The sequence below is a fragment of the Meleagris gallopavo genome, chromosome 4 (genome assembly GCF_905368555.1).
Source record: "Meleagris gallopavo chromosome 4, MGAL_WU_HG_1.1, whole genome shotgun sequence".
Lineage (NCBI taxonomy): Eukaryota > Metazoa > Chordata > Aves > Galliformes > Phasianidae > Meleagris > Meleagris gallopavo.
In genome coordinates, this window is record NC_139407.1 from 67,981,685 (window position 1) to 68,002,733 (window position 21,049).

General features: G+C 42.9%; 1 protein-coding gene and 1 long non-coding RNA gene across 5 annotated transcripts in view; one reads left to right on the forward strand and one right to left on the reverse strand.

Annotated features, from left to right (window-relative positions):
• The window catches only part of SMOX (spermine oxidase), a 45,322-nt gene that overhangs the window by 7,858 nt on the left and 16,415 nt on the right, over positions 1-21,049 (reverse strand). For 3 of the 4 annotated variants that reach the window (XR_014883267.1, XM_085223731.1, XM_085223732.1), the window contains exons 2-6: positions 12,981-13,215; positions 12,507-12,549; positions 11,049-11,071; positions 8,540-8,766; positions 1,704-1,877 (exon numbers count right to left, since the gene is read on the reverse strand). Coding sequence is in view for 3 of the 4 variants with exons in the window: in XM_085223731.1 (XP_085079857.1) it covers positions 1,704-1,877; positions 8,540-8,766; positions 11,049-11,071; positions 12,507-12,549; positions 12,981-13,188 (675 nt within the window). In the remaining variant the exon portion in view is untranslated. The remainder of the gene's footprint in view (positions 1-1,703; positions 1,878-8,539; positions 8,767-11,048; positions 11,072-12,506; positions 12,550-12,980; positions 13,216-21,049) is intronic. The other variant, XM_085223733.1, reaches the window with a different exon arrangement.
• Positions 4,200-8,949, forward strand: LOC146544552 (uncharacterized). Its single transcript, XR_014883268.1, has 2 exons — positions 4,200-6,717; positions 7,044-8,949. It is a non-coding gene; the product is annotated as an uncharacterized LOC146544552 (long non-coding RNA).

The window sequence follows — 21,049 nt, forward strand, 5'->3', positions numbered from 1 at the left end:
CTAAGAATCTTCAAATCACCATTATTCCCACATTGCAGTTCTTTAAGCATTTTAGATGAAGGGAACTTTATAATTCCATGCCTTACCCTTTCATCCATTTTCCAGGTGTTTCCACACTTGGAAGACTACCTTTGGAAGCCTGGAGCACCCTGATGCAGGGCAGGAATCTCCATGCTGGGCTAAGACATCATGCAAACAAGTCAGATAGCTTTTTAGGAAAAGGTTAAAGTTGCACTAAGTAGTTCACAGGCTGCTCCTGGGACTGCATCAAGATGGTTGCCCCAATCTGATTACTGCACAGGGAAGGACTAAGCAGGAACTGCCACTGGGCCACATTGCCAGCAGGTCTTGAAGATCTGTCCTCTGAGTCTGCTGTGTTTCTATCCCATCCGTGCCACTCAGGGTCAGTACTGCTGGACTACAGCACAGATCTGTGCCCTGGGTCACACAACAGAGTCACTTGTCTTGAGATGAGTGACTCATTATGGAGATAACAAACAGTGATGGCTGTTGGGTTATTTCAACCATGAAGGAAAAGTGCAAAACAGTTAACAGGGAGAAAAACAAGCAGCTATCAAGACCATGTTTCAGCTGAAATACTGGTTAATCCTCACTTTCTCAGCAGCCACTCTGATCTGAGAGTCTTAAGTCTCAGAAGCTTTATTGTTCTCAGGTATTTATGTGAGAAAAGATTTGCAAGAGCTGCAGAAAAGTCTTTGGCTGTAGCAACCTGTAGAAGCCACAAATGCCACCACCAGAAAAAAAACAAAACAGGAGTGCATCAAATGAGTAACATCATCTGCATTGGTAAAACTGCATGAATGAAATAGCAAGTAACTAGTCATTAGGTAATGGAGTTGCCACACTATACAAGTTCTTCATTTAGGATTCTGAGATATGAGAAAAGTTTTATGATGCCTGAGTTCAAATCTCAGCTTTATCACAGGCCTCTTCGGATACTCTTTAAGTCTTTATCTCTGTTTCAGTTTCCCACCTAGTAACAGTGAATATCACATACTTACCCATGTGACAGAATGCTGCCTGGCTCCCCTGTCTCATTTCATAAGCCTTTAAGTCATTATAATTGAAAAAGGAATGACTGTTAGACTTTACTTGCGGAGTGCTTGATGCAGCATTAACTCCTCATCCCACAGAGATCTCATTTAGGCCAAGGCATCAAGTAGATAAAAAGAACTAGGGAAGCCGTGAGGAAAGATGATTAGGACATTGGTTTATACAATCTGCCTTTGACTTTATTCCTTTACCTTTCAAAATGCTTTCCAGGGATTTCTTCAGCAAATTACTCATACCAAAGATACATTTCTTCTGGCCTCTGAGATATGGGCAGAGGCAGAAGGGGGTAAAGATACTTGGTGGGGTCATGGGGTGCTAAGTGTAGGGCACAAGACAACACATCACTAAAAGAAGATGACAACAGAGTAGCTCCGGGTGTAAGAAAACCCTAAATCAGACTAGAAGATTTAACATGGCTTAGGAAATCCCATTCTAATTAAAAAGCTAGAAAGCTAAGAAAAAAAGCAACGAATGCATTGTTTCCTACAGCCCACTGTCTTAGCATATGTCTCAAGAGGAAAGATTGTCCATATGAAAAAAAAACTGCCCAACAGCAACAGCCCACAGACAGTGATTCCTCAGTGACGGGACAGCAGTAAAAACAGTGGAACAACGATGTGTACACACACCTTAAGGTACTGCTGGATCATGGCTAGTTTCAACCTCTTGACAGCCTCTGTGTCATCTGGATCAGCCTTGACACGTTTCCGGACTACGTCCCGTGTGAAGACACCCACACTATTCTGGCTCTCAGCATTGACTGGTTTACCTCGTTGGAAGAACTCCTGAGTCAGGTTATAGACCTGTAAGAGATGGGATAGGAAAATGGACATAGTGAACATCATGATTCACAGCAGCATCCAAACCCCAATGCAGGATGCTTTTTCCTCCATCCAAATCCAGCATGTTCAGGTTACCTTCCTTTGCCAACCTCTGAGATTTAGTTCATTGCACACTCTGCTCCAACACCACGTGTGTCTGCACCCATAGCTGTGCTGGGTAGAAGGAAAGAAACAAGACCTCCCTCCAGGCAAAGACAAATGGCCTAAGATAATCGCCCTTACTCGCCGGCAATAGTCTACTCACTATAGTTCATTATTAAGTTAATATTAACTATGAAGTGATTATTTATTTGAACATGTGTTTTCTATCACTTGCAGAAGAGCAGGAGACGTAGTCCATTCAAAGTCCTCTCCCACCTCTGTGTCCCAGGTGCAGTCCCAGATTCCTGACATTTTTCAGCCCTGGATTTCCACTGTATCAGCTACTTAAAAGCAAGAAAACAACCATCCACCTTGGCCACCTCCTTGTGGCTGTCTGGAATAGTCAGTATTTCTGCCTCTTAAGACTCCCAGAAGAGCATGCAGTTGAATCACGGCTCTCCATCTCAATGGAAAAACTCTGAGGAATCTTTTAACAGAGGAAAGCTTTTAAAAAGTGCTTCCCAGATGGACAACTCATCCCATTACTAACTTGTTTGCCCAGAACGAGTCACTGTCGTCACCATCCCTGGAGGCTGGGGACATGGTTAATGGGCATAGTGGTGATGGGTTGACTTGATGACCTTAGAGGCCTTTTCCAACCTTAATGATTCTGTTCTGTCTCACTTATATCATGCCACGAGGGGTGCACGGTGCTTTTACAAGTAGAGAGGCAAGATCTCTGCTCAGTTTTTCCCATCTAAGTTGGTTTGACTAAAACTCATCATCTTTTTTTGGAGACAGATGAATTAGGCAAACAGAGGGCTTCAGCTCACAAATAATTGCTTGGCAGGCAGCTTGCTGTCCATCAAAGGCTCCAACAGCTTCTCATTGTCTACTGATACAGCTAATTAATCATGTTCCAGCTTCCTTCACCTCAGTGCTCCTCAGAAGCTTGGTTTTCTCTGGGGTTTTAGGAGTAACGTGAATTTCAGGAGGCAAAACGGAAGAATAATGAAGATGGGAAGGTGTTGAGAGAAAACATACAGGAGTGGTAGGAACAAGAGAGAGCAGGTCTGTGAGTAAATGGAGGAGAAAACAGATGAGGACAAGTAAAGAATGAGGAGAAAACTGACAAAGAAAGTATAAGGGAAAAAAGGGAAAATAAATTCTAAGAATAAGAAAAATGAGTAGAGGTGCTGAAGATAAGTGAGACTTGCAGACACTGAGACATAAAGCCTCTCCAAGGAGATTTCCAGGTGAGAAAGGTGGAGACCAATGCCCTTTACAAAACAAAGGCTTCCAGCAAAAGAAAGGGAAAGGTATCTTCTCTATCTCCTAGAGACAGCAATAGAATTTGGCAGTTTCAGCACGCCATTACTCTCAATCTAGAGATTCCCAAGGCCCAGACCATCTCCAGCAAGTACAAGCTGCAAGGACCTTGCGTCAACACATCTCAGCTTCCATAAGCTGATTGCACACTATAAGCAGATAACGCGTTCACAAGACAAGTAAAGCTGTGTTAAAATCCAGCTACCATTTGGCCAAAAGGATATGTGAGCCATGGGTATGTTTTTATTAACTGTTGTACTCTTCATTGCCCGACAGAGAAAAAAGCAGAAATGCCCAACTCATTGTGCTGTGAGTCACCAAGGAAAGCTGCTCCTATGGATGTCATCCCATCAATCAGATAATGAATGAGCATGATTGGCACCCGGATTTATTATTTTTTTTCTCAGAATCCCTGTTTTTTCAGCGCTTTTATCCGTTATCAGGAAAGCAGCTTGATAATAAATGACAGCAAATCCCACATCAAGACATCCTACATCTGGGTTCAGGCAGTAAAATGAGCCCAAAAAGCACATCTGCAGGAACTATCAGCAGAAGCAAAAGAAGTAGAATATCTAACTACACATTTTAGGCATATTTCATCCCCAGTTCTAAGGATTTACATTCAATCCTGAGGTTACATTGGATTGAAGATGAAATATTAAAATATGAATAGGTGTTAATGGAAAGGGTATGATCCCACAGTGGCTTCACTTTTTCTGTCTCCCTTCTGACTTGCTTGGGGGTATCCAATAACAGGGGTCTCTGAAGGGAACATGGGCTCTACTCAGGATGTCCCCTCTATTACCTACACGTGTTTACTACGTCAGTGCTCACCTACCACAGGAAGAGGCAGTCTCTTAGGAAGAACAAATCTAAAGAAAGAAGCTTCTCAGGGCTGAAGGAGGTCAGGAAAGCACTTCCCAAGCCACACTCCTTCCTGTCAGTGCCAGTGATGATCCATAGCATTGCCTTTTCCTCACTTGGCTTAAAAACTCAAGTGATTTAATTCCCGCTCAGCCCGAAACCTTGATAGAGAGAGGCTCATGTTGTTACTAGGCCAGACGTCTGCCAGTGCAAAAGAAAGGCAGGGAGGGAACTCTGACTCTTGGTGGCCCTTTGGTCCATCTTTCTAGATAATAGGCTGGAGCTTAATTGGAGATGGCACAAAGCCCAGCACAGGGTGGGGGTGTGAAGGGTGGAAAACTTTGTCATTCTTTGGCTGCATCCCTCTCCCAGCGCACAGGAGAAAGCTGAGAGATAACAAGGCCATTAATTAGCTGATTGTTAAAGAGAGAGTTCCTGAGAAGCAGACCTTTAGGGACCATGGCCTAACTGAGAAATCTAAATAAAAATCAGGCTGGTCAGTAGAATGCAAAACACATGGGCAAGCATAGTGCATTTAACTGAAGCTCACCACCTCCCTCCCATCCTTCACAAATACCTGGGGATTGGCTGGAAATGCTTGTTTGCAGAGGAAAATTAGGACTAAATTGTGACAGAAGTGACCCATCTTAGAGTTAAGATAGGCTGTCCTCAGTTACACTTTTCCCTGTGCACACACAGACACTCAAGCTGCATACACAACCCCATCCTTCCCACTCCTGTCCCTTTTCTTTGTGGGTCACACACAAGGAAATAGAGTCCTAAACACTTCCCAGCCCCAGGCTCCCCAAATTATCCTATCCAGAGCAGAGAGAAAGATGGGAAGATCAAGAATGTGTGGCATCACACCCTGGTGAACCAGCCAGTGGCACTGAGGGACATGGTTAGTGAGCATGATGGTGATGGGTTGATGGCAGGACTTGCTGATCTTAGTGGTCTTTTCCAGTCTTAATGATTCTATGATTCAGTGCTGGTGCACAACTTTTGCTCCTTTCTTTGAGGGCAAGCGGACAACGACCCTGAGCAGTGCCAGTGCTGCACAGTGCAAGGTCTGAGACGGTCTTAAAACAACAGTTGTTCTCAGCTAAGACAGACTCTCACAGGAAACTTTCTGCTATAAAATGAAGATGGCTCAGCTTCCTTGTAACCAGATAGAGGCTTCTGTGAGGCGTCCCTTCAGTTGTTAGAAATCCAGGCTACAGCAAACAAAGAGAAGCAAAACTCACACAGAAGCGGAAGCCAGCCAAAAAAGATTGGATAAGTGCCTGGAAAAAGCCTCAGCTCTCTCCAGATGAATTAGTGAGGCTAAGCTAGAGATACTGGGATGCACTGCTATTCACACTAGGGGAATTCAGGACGTAGAGGGAGACCTCACCTTGTTGGCTGCAGTCTCAGTGACCCCATATCTCCAAGTGAAACACTTGAGGGAGATCCTCTGTGCTTTGCGCTCACTTGAATTTGGTATCCAAATGACAAAATAACTGAGACTAGAGAAATACACACTGAGAAGCAGACGTGGAGGCACACACAGAGCCCAGGCACATGGCTGCAGCAAAAGGAGAGCAGTCTGAGAGCATGGGAAGCAAGCATGCTGTGCAGGGGAAAGGCAAGCATCTGAAGCTGTGACAAATTTAGCCTTTGTCCATTCAAGACTACATTTTCCACTCTTAATGCCAGTGCTCCATCCCTGATTAGGCTTTGCAGCTTTTTTTTTTTTTTTCTTCTCCTTTTTAAGTCAGGACAGCTTGTGTCAGTCACAGCCTTTGCTATATGAGTCTTTTCTAAAGGGAGAGATGCAGCTTGAGAGATGATGTTGGACCAAGGCTCCAAGAAGGGTCTGGGAGCTCCTATAAGGCAGAGCAGGAGCCTGACCACAGGGTTTGGTGATCTGTAAAATGATTGTTTGTGTTGGACAACTTCACAGTATTCTAACACCTAAAATCCTACCTCCTAAAAGTGAAGAGTGGCAGAACTGAAGACCAAATTTCTACTGCTCCTCCCCAGCACCCATTTCATCACCAGAGAAAACAACAGGGTATTGGGCAGCTGGCACCAAAAGGAAGTTGGAATGGACTCTTGTGAAAATGTAAAAAAAAAAAGAAAAAAAAGCAAGGGTGGGGGAGGAAGGAGGAGAGGAAAAAAATAAAAAAGCACCAGGCTGACTCAGCACGTGTAAACAGAAACATTCCCTGCATTTATGTCAGAGGAAAAGGTTCCCAAAGCCGCCTGCGTACTGCACATGTTCCTGTCTTCCCTCTCACTGAGGCATTTGTATATACATACAGTCTTTTTAAGTGGTGATTTTCAGGAGGTCACAGAAACCACTCTTCCTGATCGGTGCAGGGAAGAGGCTCACTCTGCCCTAACTCACTGCAGATTGTCCAATCTGACACCCTGGACCAAGAAGCTAAATAAAAACATGGGTTGCCCTGCAAGAAATTCGAGCACGCTTTGAGGGACTGAAGAGAAAGCAACAGCAGTCAGAGGCTGCCTGATGTCCTCTGCTTGGGTAAGCTGTCCCTTGTAAATTCTTTATTGCAGAGAGTAGCTGTAGACGTTTTTACAGTTCATAAAAGTGAAACCATTCTCTGTTTCCTAGCAATAAAGATATCCTGTGGCAACGATAAGCTAATTACACACTGCGTACAGAAGATTAACTTTAAATGTGTTTTTCTCTCATGTCACTGGCTGCCTCCTTTTTCTTGCTTTAAAAGGAAGAGCAGATTTAGCAAATTAATCATTTTTAAAACACTGACACCTTGTTACAGCCTTTATCTTACTGACTGTATCTCAAAGCCAAGTAGCTCTCATCTTTGTACTCCTTTTTCCTTTCAGAGTCAGCACCTGACACCCTTCCTTTGGTGGAGACTTTCTTAATCATCTCTGAGATAGGACGATCACTGAGCAGTGCAAGAAGTTGGTGGAGTTTCATTTACGTAGGTAATGCTGCTCACTAAGGGATTTTCACTTATTTCCTCCTCCTTTTCGATTCTTATATGCTGTTAGTCTTGCTCCACACATCTTACCCATCTTTCATTCTGGCTCGTTGTGGTTCTGTTTTGACCCAGTAGTCCGAAAAAGCAGTTCAGATGGATTATCCCCACTTACATTTGTCCAGAATGATCTCCTTTCCATGCTGAATTACGAAATAATTCCATACTGGTTTCCTAAGATTGCTAAATTCCTCCCATAATGAGGTTTCTTTGAAATTCCTATGACTTTTCTCTAAAACTGAAATAATTCTGTGCCATCTCACCACAGATTGCAATTCAGAGCCCCAGGATATATTATTAAAACTCTTTCCAAATGAAAAATCCACATCCCTCCTCCACAGTCAGTTCTTAATAATTCTTTACAGGGTATAGTGATTTTTCTCTTGGAGACTTTCTAAATTTTGATGGACAGATTTTCAAACAGAAACTATCCAAGGCTAATCTCACCCTACTGTGTGTTTATCCATGCATCAAATACTATGAAGTTCATTGTCAGATGAAAATCTGAAGGCTGCGGGCATGCCTACAGACTGATGAAAATAATAATGTTTGGCTGTGATTTGGATCACAACAGTGTTGCCCAGTTATATGAACGTAGAGTTGGTGATTCTTGTCTAAGAATTTAACACTGCCTTACAGCTTCTTCAGCAGAACTTAATCTTTCCACTAAACATATATTTCCATTTCCATCTTGCAGTCTCCCTTTTAATATTTTTAGGTTCTGTATGTGTAATTGTGTGGATTTTTTTTTCCTATTTGGCTCTTCTACCACATCCTGAAGCCCTCTTCTGTTCAGTTTATATGAGGAGATCACTAAACACTGAGCAAAAAAAAATTAGAAAGACTTTAAACCAAAGCCAGTGCTGGCCTGAATCTACAATAAAAGATGTCCTTTTCCTTCTGATGCAGGAAAACTGGTAATTCCTACGACACTGAGTTGACTTTGACACACTACACTGTACACTATGGTATTTATAACATCAATAAAATGTCACAGGGCTACAATGTTTAGCTGGTTGTTACTAAGCTCTTGCATTCTGCTTTGTTTAGTAATTTGATCCCTCCTTTACCCTTTTCATTAAGTAGCAACTTTCTAGAGCAAATGATTGGGTCTCCCCAGCAAGTGACTAAATTGACGTCGTGGAAAAATTGTTCAACAACAACAGTAATCCCACATCAGAGACAAATGGGTTGTACTTAAGATGATGAGCAAAAAATTAGGGTTGATTTTTTGAAAAGAAATTCAAAACATTATTGGATTTCTACCTCTGTAGAAATAGCAAAGGCTCCCAGCGTTTCATGCAGAACTACAAGCTCACATAGCAGCTGAATACCAACCTCGTTGTATAAATCACTGAATTCTTCAACCACATCTTTTGGGATCCTTTGCCCATTGTTGGTAAGATGATAAGCCACCCCATTCTTGGAGTAAAGACTGATCCGGCCAACGCTTCTCTCACCATCAGTAGTCTCTTCAAGTAAACCATTGTCTTCTGCTAGATGATAGACTGGGTTTCCATGTGAACCATGAATCCACGTAGCTCCCAGTTCAAAAGTGGCGTGCCCTGCAGGACAGTAAATAAAGCACACCAGTTTTGGAAGCACATTTTTTTGAAAGCATGAAGGGATGCTTCCAACAAAGATACATTACAGTGACACTCCTCTGAATTACTTAAGGTGAAATACAGAATCCTTTAGGTTCCCAGTTAATTGTTGTCAGCTGCTCTACCTTTGCTACGCTGCCTAAATCATCTCCCCTAATCCTAAAACCTAAGAACACAACTGAATAGCAGAGGATGTACTGCTTTGTGTTGAAGTTTAAGCTGTGTAGCAGTGAAGAGCTGGGGAGGGAGAAAAAGAAAAGAGCTGTAAGGAGCCACGCTGCAATACTGCAAGATATGAGGACACATAAGAGGATAGTTACATAATATAGAAAGAAAATCAAAGAATCATTAAGGTTGGAAAAGACTTCTAAGATCATCAAGTTCAACCATCAACACATCATCACCATGCCCAAGTAGGAGAGAAAGAGCATATATAGATTACTTAAAGATTTCAAGTACCTGCTGTACTCTAGAGGAGGGGATAGAAGCCCAAACACACGGAGGAAAAGCAAAGACAGCAGGGAGCAGTAAGAAAAACTGAGATTGCCCTGGGACAGCAAGACTGATCTACAAACTGAACCCATTCCCGTAATTAAAAATGAAAGTTATTTACAAATATGGTTTGTGTTACAGCTGGTTAATACTCAGACTAACTGAAATGGAAAAATGCATTTCCATTCCCCAAATGAGGGAACAGATCCTATTTTACTACTGACACCCTTGAAAATTTCTATGAGGTTCTTTAAAAGCTGCAGATTAAGCATCAAACACATTTTGCCTTCAGCACTGCTAGCAAAACAGAAAGAGTTTGGTCAGCCCCATTGTCCTTTCCTTATGACTAATAGAGTTTGAACCAGCATTGAGCTGATGGCACAGGACAGTGTTCAGCAGCTGGAAGGAGGTGCTGAAAATAAGCTGAGGTCATGTCTCTTATCCACATTTTTACAGATTCTCAAAAGTCCTGCAGCAATGTTTAACAGAGCAGCATCCCAGTCAACAGCACACTGTGCAGCTCACTCTGCAAAGGTGTGCAAATGCCTCATTAAGTGGGATGCTAATAGGATCCGGCTTGATAAAGGAAGGATCACGCAGTTAGCAGTCATCAGATACTGTTTAAGATGTAAATTGATGCTCAGCTAGAAAGCCACTGCAGCACCAGACTCACACAATCAAGTTTAATAGGTGAAAGCTTCAAGAAATGTGGCTGAGACATTGCCTCAAAGAGAAACTCTACATACAATCTCATTTTTCTGAGCAGACAACAGCCTTGTCATTAAACAGTCCTTCAAAACACACATCAGAAGACTCGAGTGCTGCATGTTCCTTATGTGCATCCTTATGTGTGTCTTATGTGTTCCTATCACAAAGCGTGGGGTTCAGAGCGTGCAGCATCCAGGCACAAAGATGAATACTGAAGACATTGCAAATCCTTACACAGTCCCTGCACACCCAGCCTGGTGGAAATGACTGCTGTACGTTGGCAGCCAAAGGTACAAAGCTCATAAATATTGCATGTGGCAGTCACCTCATTAAGGCAATCCTCTTGCGAGTCATCACATGCCAGATCAGTAGCAGGAATAGTGCCTGCTGCGTTATGTCAGGAGCTTGCTCTCTGCAGCACTAACAATCTTCCTGCATGGAGCTCTTATTTATGGGGGCATCTGAGCTTCGAAAGAAGAACATATTGGTGCTCAGTTGCACGAATGACGCATTGCTATTTTCAGTAGCTGCATGGAATGTCATCAAATACCAACACACTGAAAATAGTCATTCTTGCCTGTGGGTCTTATAAATGCACGATCATCTCCAAGTGGGTAAGCCAGTCGTTACCTAATGTAAGTTACATGAGCAATTATTTAAAAGTGTAAAATTAAAGAACATATTTTTTAAGCAGAGAAAGTAAATTTATAAAAGATTTTTGTTTCAATATTAATCTACTTGGAATGAATCCATCCATACAACAAAAATAAAGTCTACTTCCTACTCTGCAAATGAGATTACTGAGACACAAGCAGCAGTCAAAACAGGCCTGTGCAACAACAATACACCAGAGCAGCAGTTTTCCAAAGGAATGCACAGATTGCACATCAAGCCTTCTGACTACGCACAGGAACTCTCTTATTTCCCTTTGAAGCCCAGATTATTCCTTGCGTATCCTGTCGTGAAATATCTGCAGTGGGGACAGATGTCATGGCTCATGTACAAGAAACACACAATCCAGAAACAGAAACCTTCTGCCTCACCTGTCCTAGAGGGTTCACCTGTTCTGTTGAAGATTTAAAGCAGATCTTCAGTCAAGGAGTGGCTAGAGAAGTGTAACATTTAAATGCCATTTAGACAAGCAGATCAAAGTGGTCACAAGTTGAAGACCCAGAATAACCACTTTTGTAACCATTTTTGGAAGTTTTAGACAGTTCAGAAAAAGGAGCAGGTTTTGCATGCCCCACATGCAATCTTGCTGTTTGGAGCAGTGTAGAATGGAAAAAAAATAGAGCTCAAGATTATACTGACCTTTTGCCTTCTATCAGCAAATAGGGAGGTTGTGAGCACTGCTGCTTCTGAAGACTTCACCACCCACCATAGCTCCAAAGTCATTTAGCTAAAGGGAATGTGAAACTGCAAAGCATGCAAGGGGCCAGAACATGCACCCACCATGGGAAAAAAACTGCAGTCAATACAGTCAATCCCTATACAATATAATCTTGACAACTTGAAAAAGATCATTTGAGTTGGAAAGGAGTTTTAAAGGTTCAGTGCCTCTCTCCTGCAATGAACAGGGACACCCACAGCTCCACCAGGTGCCCAGAGCCCCATCATGCCTGACCTTGAGCATCTCCAGGAATGCCTCACATTAGTTGAAGAGATAACCAAGTGGAAGTAGGTTCCCAAGCAAAGGTAAAGAGATGATGAGTAACTGATGAAGGTATCCAAAGAGAGGACAGCTCTCTGTACTAGTAGCACAGAATTATTTCACAGGTGCACTGACAAAATTATATATTGCTCCCTGAAGATTTCAGATCTTTGATACTTCCCTCCTCTTGCAGACACGATCCAGGATATTTTTAATACAGTGTATTGTGTGTAGAGGACACACTTCCCATTTTAAGCTCTATGCCAAGTCTCAGCAGAACGTAAAGTGCCCTATTCAAACCCTGGAAATCAGATTTGACTTTTTATTCATTTCCCTTCTAAAAGTTCATAGGACATTGCTGTTTATTTATTGTGATGAGTTTATAGAGTAAAATACAGAAAGTGATGTTAGATTAAAAAAAAAGAGGCCAGCAAGAGGCCAAATCTAATAAATATACAGTGATATCAGAAACAGAATGAGTTAACTGAAATTAGGACGGCAGTTCAGCAGAAGCAAAGAGTTTTTTGCCTCTTAGGGAGAATAGACAGGCAATGCCCTCCTAGATACCAAGGGAAAGTTTCACTGACTACTGAGCTGCAAAGGGCTGCACTTATCATATCATATCATATCACATCACATCATGTCATATCATAGAATGGCCTGGGTTGTAAAGGTCCTCAAAGATCATCTAGTTTCAACCCCCCTGCCGTGGGCAGGGTCACCAACCACTAGACCAGCTCATTCCACTTGTTCCATTACTTTGCATTTAGAGATTTTACAAGCCCTCCTAACCGACTTGAGAAAGGAAGCCACAGAGGTAGGAAAGTAGGAAGCCAGTATGAAAGGATACACTGAAGAGGGTTTTCCAGCAGCCTGATTCACAGGGAGCAGTTCTAGGGAAAGTAATGGGGCTATCAGTGAAACAGAATAGCACCGAACAATGTAAGTCACAGACAAAGAGACTACCTGGAAGACTTACTTATTGCTTCTAGTCAGCAGTCAAGCTGAAAACAGTGGTGCAAGCTGTCCTTTACAGTTATTTAATCATAGAGCTTCTTCTATAGAGTGAGCGTTATCATCAGTAAGACCTTCACTGTACAGAAACACGGACCATTTTGCAGCCCTCCCTTGCAAGACATAGATAAGCACACTCATACCAACTCATTCACCCTGAAAGGAGCCCAAGATGCACGTGCCAAGAAACCTTGTGCAAGTTTCGTCAAATTAACTTCATAACAATACAAAACCCTGCCAACATTTAAAAAAAAAAAAAAAAAGAGAGAGCCCAATGGATGACTAATTCCCCTTGAAACACAGCTCTTACCAAGTTTCACACTTTGGACGCGGCCTCCAATTCGATCAGTCGCCTCAAGGATAGTTACATCCGTGAAACCACTTTCCAAGAGCGCTTTTGCTGCAGACAGGCCTGCAAGCCCAGCACCAATAACTACTATTCGAGGCTGTCGTTTTCTCCGTAGGCCACTACTAAGAGGATCATCCGTGCTGTCTCCAGATATTTCACAACTTTGCATGCCGTCCAAGCTCTCTTTCTAAGGAACCTACGGAAAAAGCAGACAAGCGCGTTGAAGGAACTCGGCTCAATCGTATCCTCATCAAAATCTCAAAGAACTCGACAAAAAAAAAAAATCCAGCAGGAGAGACAGTGAACTTGGGATGTATAAGAAGGATAACTGAGGTCAAATTGGGTTGCAACAGCCTTTTGGCCTGGAGCAGGCTACTGGAAACTGGAGAAATCCCCACCCTCTAGTGCCATGCAGACTATTTCCAGTGAAGCCAAAGGATTTTCAAACTCCCATCTCTTAATATAACCTCCAGAAGTGGCAATTTTGTGGTAAAGACTTTAAAAGAATGAATGAGAAAACCACATACCCAGTGCTGACATGCTCCACGGCACACTAATGAAGCTTCACTTTGCCTCTGTGGCAACCACAAAGCACCAGCTTCAGATCACATAACGATGGGATAAGGTAGAAAGGATTTAGCTCAAAGCACAGAGCTCAGATATCAAAACTGATCATTACCTAAGTGGTACAGATGGACAAAATGCTTCAATTGACAAAAGCCAATGAGAGCCAGTTCGAAAATTCACAGGCATGTGATGCACACCCTGGAGCCAACATTGTACTGACACATCGGGAATTGCCTTATTCTTAGAGGAGGAGAGGTTCAAACCCACAATAGACCTGACTAGAACAGTTTTACCTCTACCTACCCAACATATCCAAATGCTTCTCCAAGCAGTATCCCATGTTTTGCTTTGCAGATTCCTAGAGGCTATCTTTTTAACTGTATATGCCATTACTTCTCAAATCCCATTGCCCTATTATAGTACACAACCTAAGCTTTATATTTGAGGGTAGACCTTAATCAGAGATCACCAAGTAGGATGCCATTATACACACATGTCAACGTCAGGACATTTGGCTCAGTGTGGGTTCACACCAATCCTCAAGAGCACCAAGAAACTGGGCACAAAGTCCCATATTCCTCCAAGTCCAAGAAGATATCAGTCCTGATTGATAACAAGAAATACACAGTCCTGGATTCTTCAGCCCAGGCATCAGACAGTGCCCAACAATTTTGTACAAAACATGTACAAAATTCCCAGGTTTCTTACTGTTCTCCTACCCAACACTTACTGAAACCCAAAAAGTTACTATTGCTGCTTACCTGATGCCAAGCTGTTGGATATTCCTTTCTGAGCTCTTTCCCAGTTCTCCAAACATTTGGCCAGCATCAAAGACTCCTATTACTCCCTTGCATCACCAGGAGAAGTTTCAAACCTCTGTGCTTGAGAAACTCCTCAACTATTGCCGTATATGACCCTGTGTGCTAATTAAATACAAAGCAACAGTGATTTCATTTTGGAGAGTCCCTTTTACTTTGGGATCTTAAAGTATTTATGCATGTTGGCCAAACATCTCCTGCCCTCTGTAATAGAGGTGACACCGGACTGCAGTCCATAGAGATTTAAGCAGTGGTGTAAAAAATAAAGTTGTCCTCCTGGTACACTTGACAACCATTTTGAAAATGTGTAGTTTCAGCTTGAGCAGCTTCAATTCAATTCACTCTATGTGGGCTTACCTGCAAGGGATAGTAGCACAGTGGCTACAACAAACTGCCCATGCAGTGTGCTCCAACTGCCACCGGACAACGGAACAGGTGACAGGGAGCCACGTCAAAAACTGCTACTGCTGTTAACAGCCATCATCTCCTGATGAGCAGATCTTGGCTGGCAGATATTTGTCACAGGGAGCCAGCCACTGGTGTTTGAAGAGTTATTTCCAAGCTCAAGTCAAACACGTCAAGCACTCAGTGCTTTCTAGTCCATGTGTGGTCATTTGGCAGGTAGGAAAGCTGTGAGCTGCCAACACGAGGTGCTGGACTTACTGCTGAGCAAGCCGTCCTCAAAAGCACTGCAATACTTTGAGGAAGTGGTAGCAAGAACGTTTCCCCCCTGGTTTTGCAATCAACTGAAAAGCTGTGGAGCAGAAAGAGAGGAGGAGGATGCAAAGCTCCCTCCCTGCAGCAAGAGATGAGATGGGTTAAGATCCCAGCTGCAGGCAACTTCCATCACTGCTCATCTTCTCTGGAGGTTAAGTGAAGCCACTACATTTCATGGGACCTTGTACCAAAGCTTCTCAAAGAGCAAACAGCCCGTGGATCAACCAGTACTACCTTACTTCCCAACTTTTGACTTTTCATCCATTGACTTTTCATCTAACAAGGTAAGAAGTGAGATTTCTTTGGATTCTTTCAAGATCTTTAAAATTGACCATGAACTTTGGGACCTCTCTACTCAAAGCCTTAGGGAAGTCCATCACTGGGGTATGAAGGGCAAAGAAAAGAGTGCCTAAGAACGGCCATAGAAAGTCATATTGAAGAGTATGATTGGTACAATTATGAACAACGCTCTCCTAATTTCAGGCCAGCAAGCTTCCAGCAGTAAATCCAAGTAGGGATGTCATAAAGTAGAGCCAACATTCACACCTATGACTGTAACAACCCCTGCGGACTTCTTCCTCTTGCATTTGCCTGCTCCTTTTTGAACACCTCTCTACTTCTGGCCTTCACATCAGCTCTGCGGTGAGGAGCTCCACTGTCTACTAACCCAGCCCTTAACAGAAATGCCTTCAGACTTATTACAACCCACAGACATTTTACAACGCTCTCCACTTCTCAACCAGTCTCCAGACAACAGATCAATGCAAGTATTTCAGTTGCCACAGTAAAGAAACATCTCTTCTGTCACCTACACCCCATACGAACAGCTGTAGCTCAGCTTTTTAAGTAAAGCTTTCCTAATCCTGGCCTTGGCGAGCTCATGTGAATTCTTCACATGAAAGCTTCAAGAAAATGTTTTTCCCTTCTGTTTCAGAATTTTAATACTGGATTAGGTGAGCTGTCTAGACAGATGAGAAAATAACAGGTTGTTTTGTGTGTTCAGAATCCTGATTTAGAAATCACCCTTAATTAGCCAACAACCTTTACTGTATGATCAGCAGGGGAAGGCAATTAAGATTTAGCAAGAGCCTGAGCTTCCCAATCAAATGCATGCTTCATTGTGAAATGAACAGACAATAAAACATCTATGAATCCTCAATGCATTTGATTTCAGTATTATTTATACACTGGGAGGTTCATAAGTAAGATAAGCACATAAAATACCTTATTTTTTTAGTGTGCGATGCCTTACCGTCATTATTTGCCAAGCCACCAGCCAGGGTTACATCCAATTATATATTTCTATACACACACATCATCTCCATTGTGTTTTAAAAATGCATCCTTGATCCTCTTATTTATCTGTGTGCCTTACTCATGGTATTTCACTCAATTCATTTCCCAGACCTGCTCTCTTTTCTCAGTGTCCATCACCATACTGCCTACACCTCCCTAAGTGCCACTACCCTTCATTTGCCCCTTCTCACTACTGTCCAGTTACCCCATTCCAAAAAACATCCTTAAAAAAATCCCTAAACATTCCCAAGAAAAGCCCCGTGCTCAACTGCTGCTTCCCAGCAGGCAAATCTTTGCAACAATCTACTTTCTCCAACGGTCATTACTGGATGACCAACTTGGAATCTTAAGTTTCCATTCCTAGTATTGCTCTCTGGATGCTGGTATTATCTTCCTCTAAACCAGCAGCAAAATCATCAAAGTTCAGAGCTGTGTCCACTTAAAGATTTCCTTCTAATTTTGCCAGCAAAACCTGGCAGCTCACAAGGAAGAAGCCACGGAAACATGGCTGTTCACAGCTGCCATCCTTATGACAACAATACTCTCTATTCTTCTAGGAGCCTTAAGGAAAAGGTCAACGAGGTTCAGACAATATAAAATACAAAAATAAAATAAACAAAAACATTTCTCAAGGAAATCTCCTATTCTTAGCTGACCCGTATACTACCCTCATGGCAGCACTGTCGTAGCTGTGATGATACATGGCAATGCACTGAAAACAAAGCTTGCATGCTTAAAAGTTTGTCTATAAGGTTTTATTTTCTTGGCTTTTTTGTGTTGTTTTTTTTTTTTCTCAACCTAGATTAGCTAGTTTAAAAAAAGACCTTCCTTTTCCTTCAGGTTTTGCTTCATACCACACAGTAAGTTATATACAAGCTGGGGCTGTGAGCTTCCAGCATGCCACTGACAATAATAATGGTCCCTTGAGGTAGGACTCGTCCCCTCACGTTACATTTTGGGTGTAAACTTGCATCAGCTGTCTGCAATCTGTCCATCAATGGAGGCCACCACAGGGTAATCCAGCCTGCTAATTTTCACAGGATCACATAATCACTAAGGTTGGAAAAGACCTCTAAGATCACCAAATCCAACCCTAACCCATCCCACCATGCCCACTAACCATATCTCCAAGTGCCACATCTCCAAAGTTCTTGAACACCTTCCATATTTGTGACCCCATCACCTCCCTGGGCAGCCTGTGCCAGTGCCTGGGTTCCCACTGGGTCTTCCTTTGCTAGATACTAAGCATCATCCTTAATCAGCAACCTAAACAACAGCATGTGTTTGACTGAAAGGAACTTGGATAAAAAAGAACAAGATCTCACTTCATAGGAAAGACTAAATGGAGGCAGAAAAATCCACCCTTACTTTTATTATTATTTGAATTGCAACTATTCAGAATACAGTCAAGACGTGACAGGACATACATATGTATTTGTAATGGAGGCTCATTTCTCTCAGTCCAAAGAGTGTTTACAAACAATGAATACTTGAAAGCAACTATCTAATTTAATCCAGGCAAAGATAAAGCAAGATTGCCAGACCAATTCAGAAACAGAACCAAAATGGCTATTTTTAATAGTGACAGTAATCAACTGTTGAAACACTTTCCACTATAACCAGTGAGGATATTACTTGAAGCTTTTAAATCAGAATTGAACCTCTCAGAGGCTCCAGAACCACCTGGATACAGAGTATGACGCTGCAAGTTAGCATGGTGCTATAGGGACACTGCACACACGAGAGGTTTCTAGTGGTGCCTAAGAAATGGGAAGTAAAAAATAATAATTGAAAAAAAAAAAAAAGCATATTTTTGGATTCAGTTTCAAAAGCTTTTTTTTTTTCTTTTTTTTTTTTCTCCCTAATAGCTGTAATGATCTCCATTATTTCATCAAATGCATACAAAAGAATGGCAGTGCTGCTGGCTGTGGTTCTCCTCAGCTCCTGGCACAACAAATGCCCATTTTGTAACTTCTTCCCCTTTTCCCCTTTCGTCAGCCTTCTGAGAAGCCTGTTGCTTCAGGATGCTCTTTCCAAGTTCTCCAGGCTGTAAACACGTCAAACTGGAAGATCCTTCCCTTTCTGCCTTCCCCTCACTCCTCTCTTTCCTAACCCAGCCAGTTCCCTGCCAAACTCACTCACGGCCCTTTTCAGAGTCATTTACACCATCACAGGTAAAGCCCGGAAGCAGAAGGCAGGAGAATTATTAATTGAACTTAAGCACTCCACATTAGTCAGACATGGAACAGGCAGCTGTTAAATCTGCCTTTTGTTCCACACTTGTGCAAACACCGACCCAGTGAGATTGCAACAGGTTTACTGCAGCAGAAGCAGGCACGCCTTGTTTGCTTTCCTACCTGGAGAGCTGCAGGAGCAGAATGGTCCTCAGCCATCCACCGACACACCAGTGCCCTTCCTGAGCTTGTAAACCTGTGACACCGACAGCACATGCACCAGTGAGATGGAGGTTAATTCGTGTTGGCTGCACACGCTGGAAACTCACCTCCTGCAGAGCGGTGTTTCATCACCATTCTCGTGCTCAGGCTTTATCCAAGGCAACATTTCAGTCTGAACAAGTTTGCCAGCTGGATACGGGCAGTAGGAACAAGTCACTCAGCCCCAAAGCAGTCCTGCTGGCCTCTCCTGCAGGCAGCAGGGCTTGCTAGAAGAGACCCTTTTCGACAGCTTACCATAAGTGGTGGTCAGAGGCAGCAATTTTGAAAGCAGAGTTTTCCAGGGCTTGAAACACAGATCCTTGTGATTTTTTTTATCCCCCATCATTGCAACTTTGGCCCCTTGCTCTTCAGCACCTCTTCATGTGCTGCTCATCTTCCCCACAAGGCACAAGGAAGCCAGGCAGCCTTTCACAAAGAGAAGCCAGCATTTCTGCTACCTGCCTTATGTTTCTGTGGCTGGAATTTATAGGGGTGGCTGTGAGAGAAAAGTAAGTTTGAAGCTCAGTTCATCTTTAGAATAATAGAATCTCTTGATTGGAAGGGACCCTTAAAGGGCATCTCATCCAAATCTCCTGCAATAAACAGGGACATCTACATCTCCCAACCTTACAGGGACGTGCTGAGGGCTGGGGCTTTTCAGCCTAGAGAAGGCTCTGGGAAGACTTGAGAGCAGCCTTTCAATATCTGAAGGGAAGGGGACTGTCTGTTGTGACAGGATAAGGGGAAATGGTTTCAAACATTATCCTCAAATTTCTGAGATTTGACCAGGTGAAAGCTCAAGCCATCAAATGTGTTTTGAGGCATTGAAAATGCTGCCCTTCAGCAGTGCTGATCTTTAACAACAGCATCGACAAGCCCCACTTACAGACTACTGACCCACCCCAGTGACACACAGTGCTCAGCTGGATCAGACATCAAGGAAGGAAGCACAGTAATAACACACCATGTGTATTCTTAGACAGCAGCACGAACAGGATGCTTCCCATCGCCAAACCTTCAGCCTTCTGCCCCAAACCTTCACAGCATCAGTTTTTGGAAAGCAGCAGAGACCTTCAGGCTGACCTGGCATTCTTCTCCCTCTTGAAATACCCCCAAAGAGACAGACAGAAATCACAGCATTAACTTTTCCTATCTAAACTCAGGTCTCCTCTAGTCTAAGAAAATGACCTTACCTGGGCTGACGAGATCTGTAACAAAGCACTTCAAGTCTTAACCTACATTAAGACCTCACTTCCAGCTATTTCACCTCTACGTGCTGTATTTAAGACAACTCACCTGGGCAAAACAACTCAACTAGTAATGAATTTTGGTAATGCATTGGCACAGCTGCCCAGTGAAGTTGTGGAGTCACTGTCCCTGGACGCAGTCAAGAACCTTGGAGATGTGGCACTTGGAGACATGGTTAGTGGGCATTGTAGGGGTGGGTTGGGGTTGGACTTGGGGATCTTAGTGGTTTTAATGATTGTATGAATGAGAAACAGCCCAAGGCTGCTCTTAGAATCTTAGAGTTGAGGCCATGAAACATTCTGCAGGCCACAGGCTCTGATGACAGCTCCATTTGTAGTCCTTACCCTGCTGGCTTTGAAAATGAAGCAGAAATGTCTTAAGTTCTCCAACACAAAAACAGACAGGTCTGAGAAACAGCATTTTTCATTTCTTTCTTGAATCAAGATGCTGGAAGAGGCTCTGTGGTAAGAGCACTTAGTTGAGGCACTGGGCACCTCATTTCCTGAGCAGACAGCGTTTATTGGAAGCTATGTTGCAAGAAAAGACATAGCTGCATGGTGTCTACATCTCTGAGTGCCCAGCCCAGCAGCCCATGGGAGATGTGAATGCAGCAGAATCTATAATAACACACTCTTCGAGACAGAAAGAAACTCAAGAAGCCTCCCCTACACTTCAGGCTCATCACAAAATTTGCTTATTGGGAAAATCTCTACACTTTTGAATGCTTAAAGGAGAAGGTTCTTTTGGGGTTTTTTTTTAAGGGTTACCAGCAGACCACTGCACATACTTTTACCACTGCAATCCAACTTGTTTCAATGCCTCAAACATCCCTCAAGTCAAATGAACTCGTTCAAAACTGATTCACATCAGTGCTACTTTTTCAATTGAGTAGCTGTTGACAAGCAGAATATATTTAACAAGCCCCAAGCATCTTGGCATGCACTAGAAA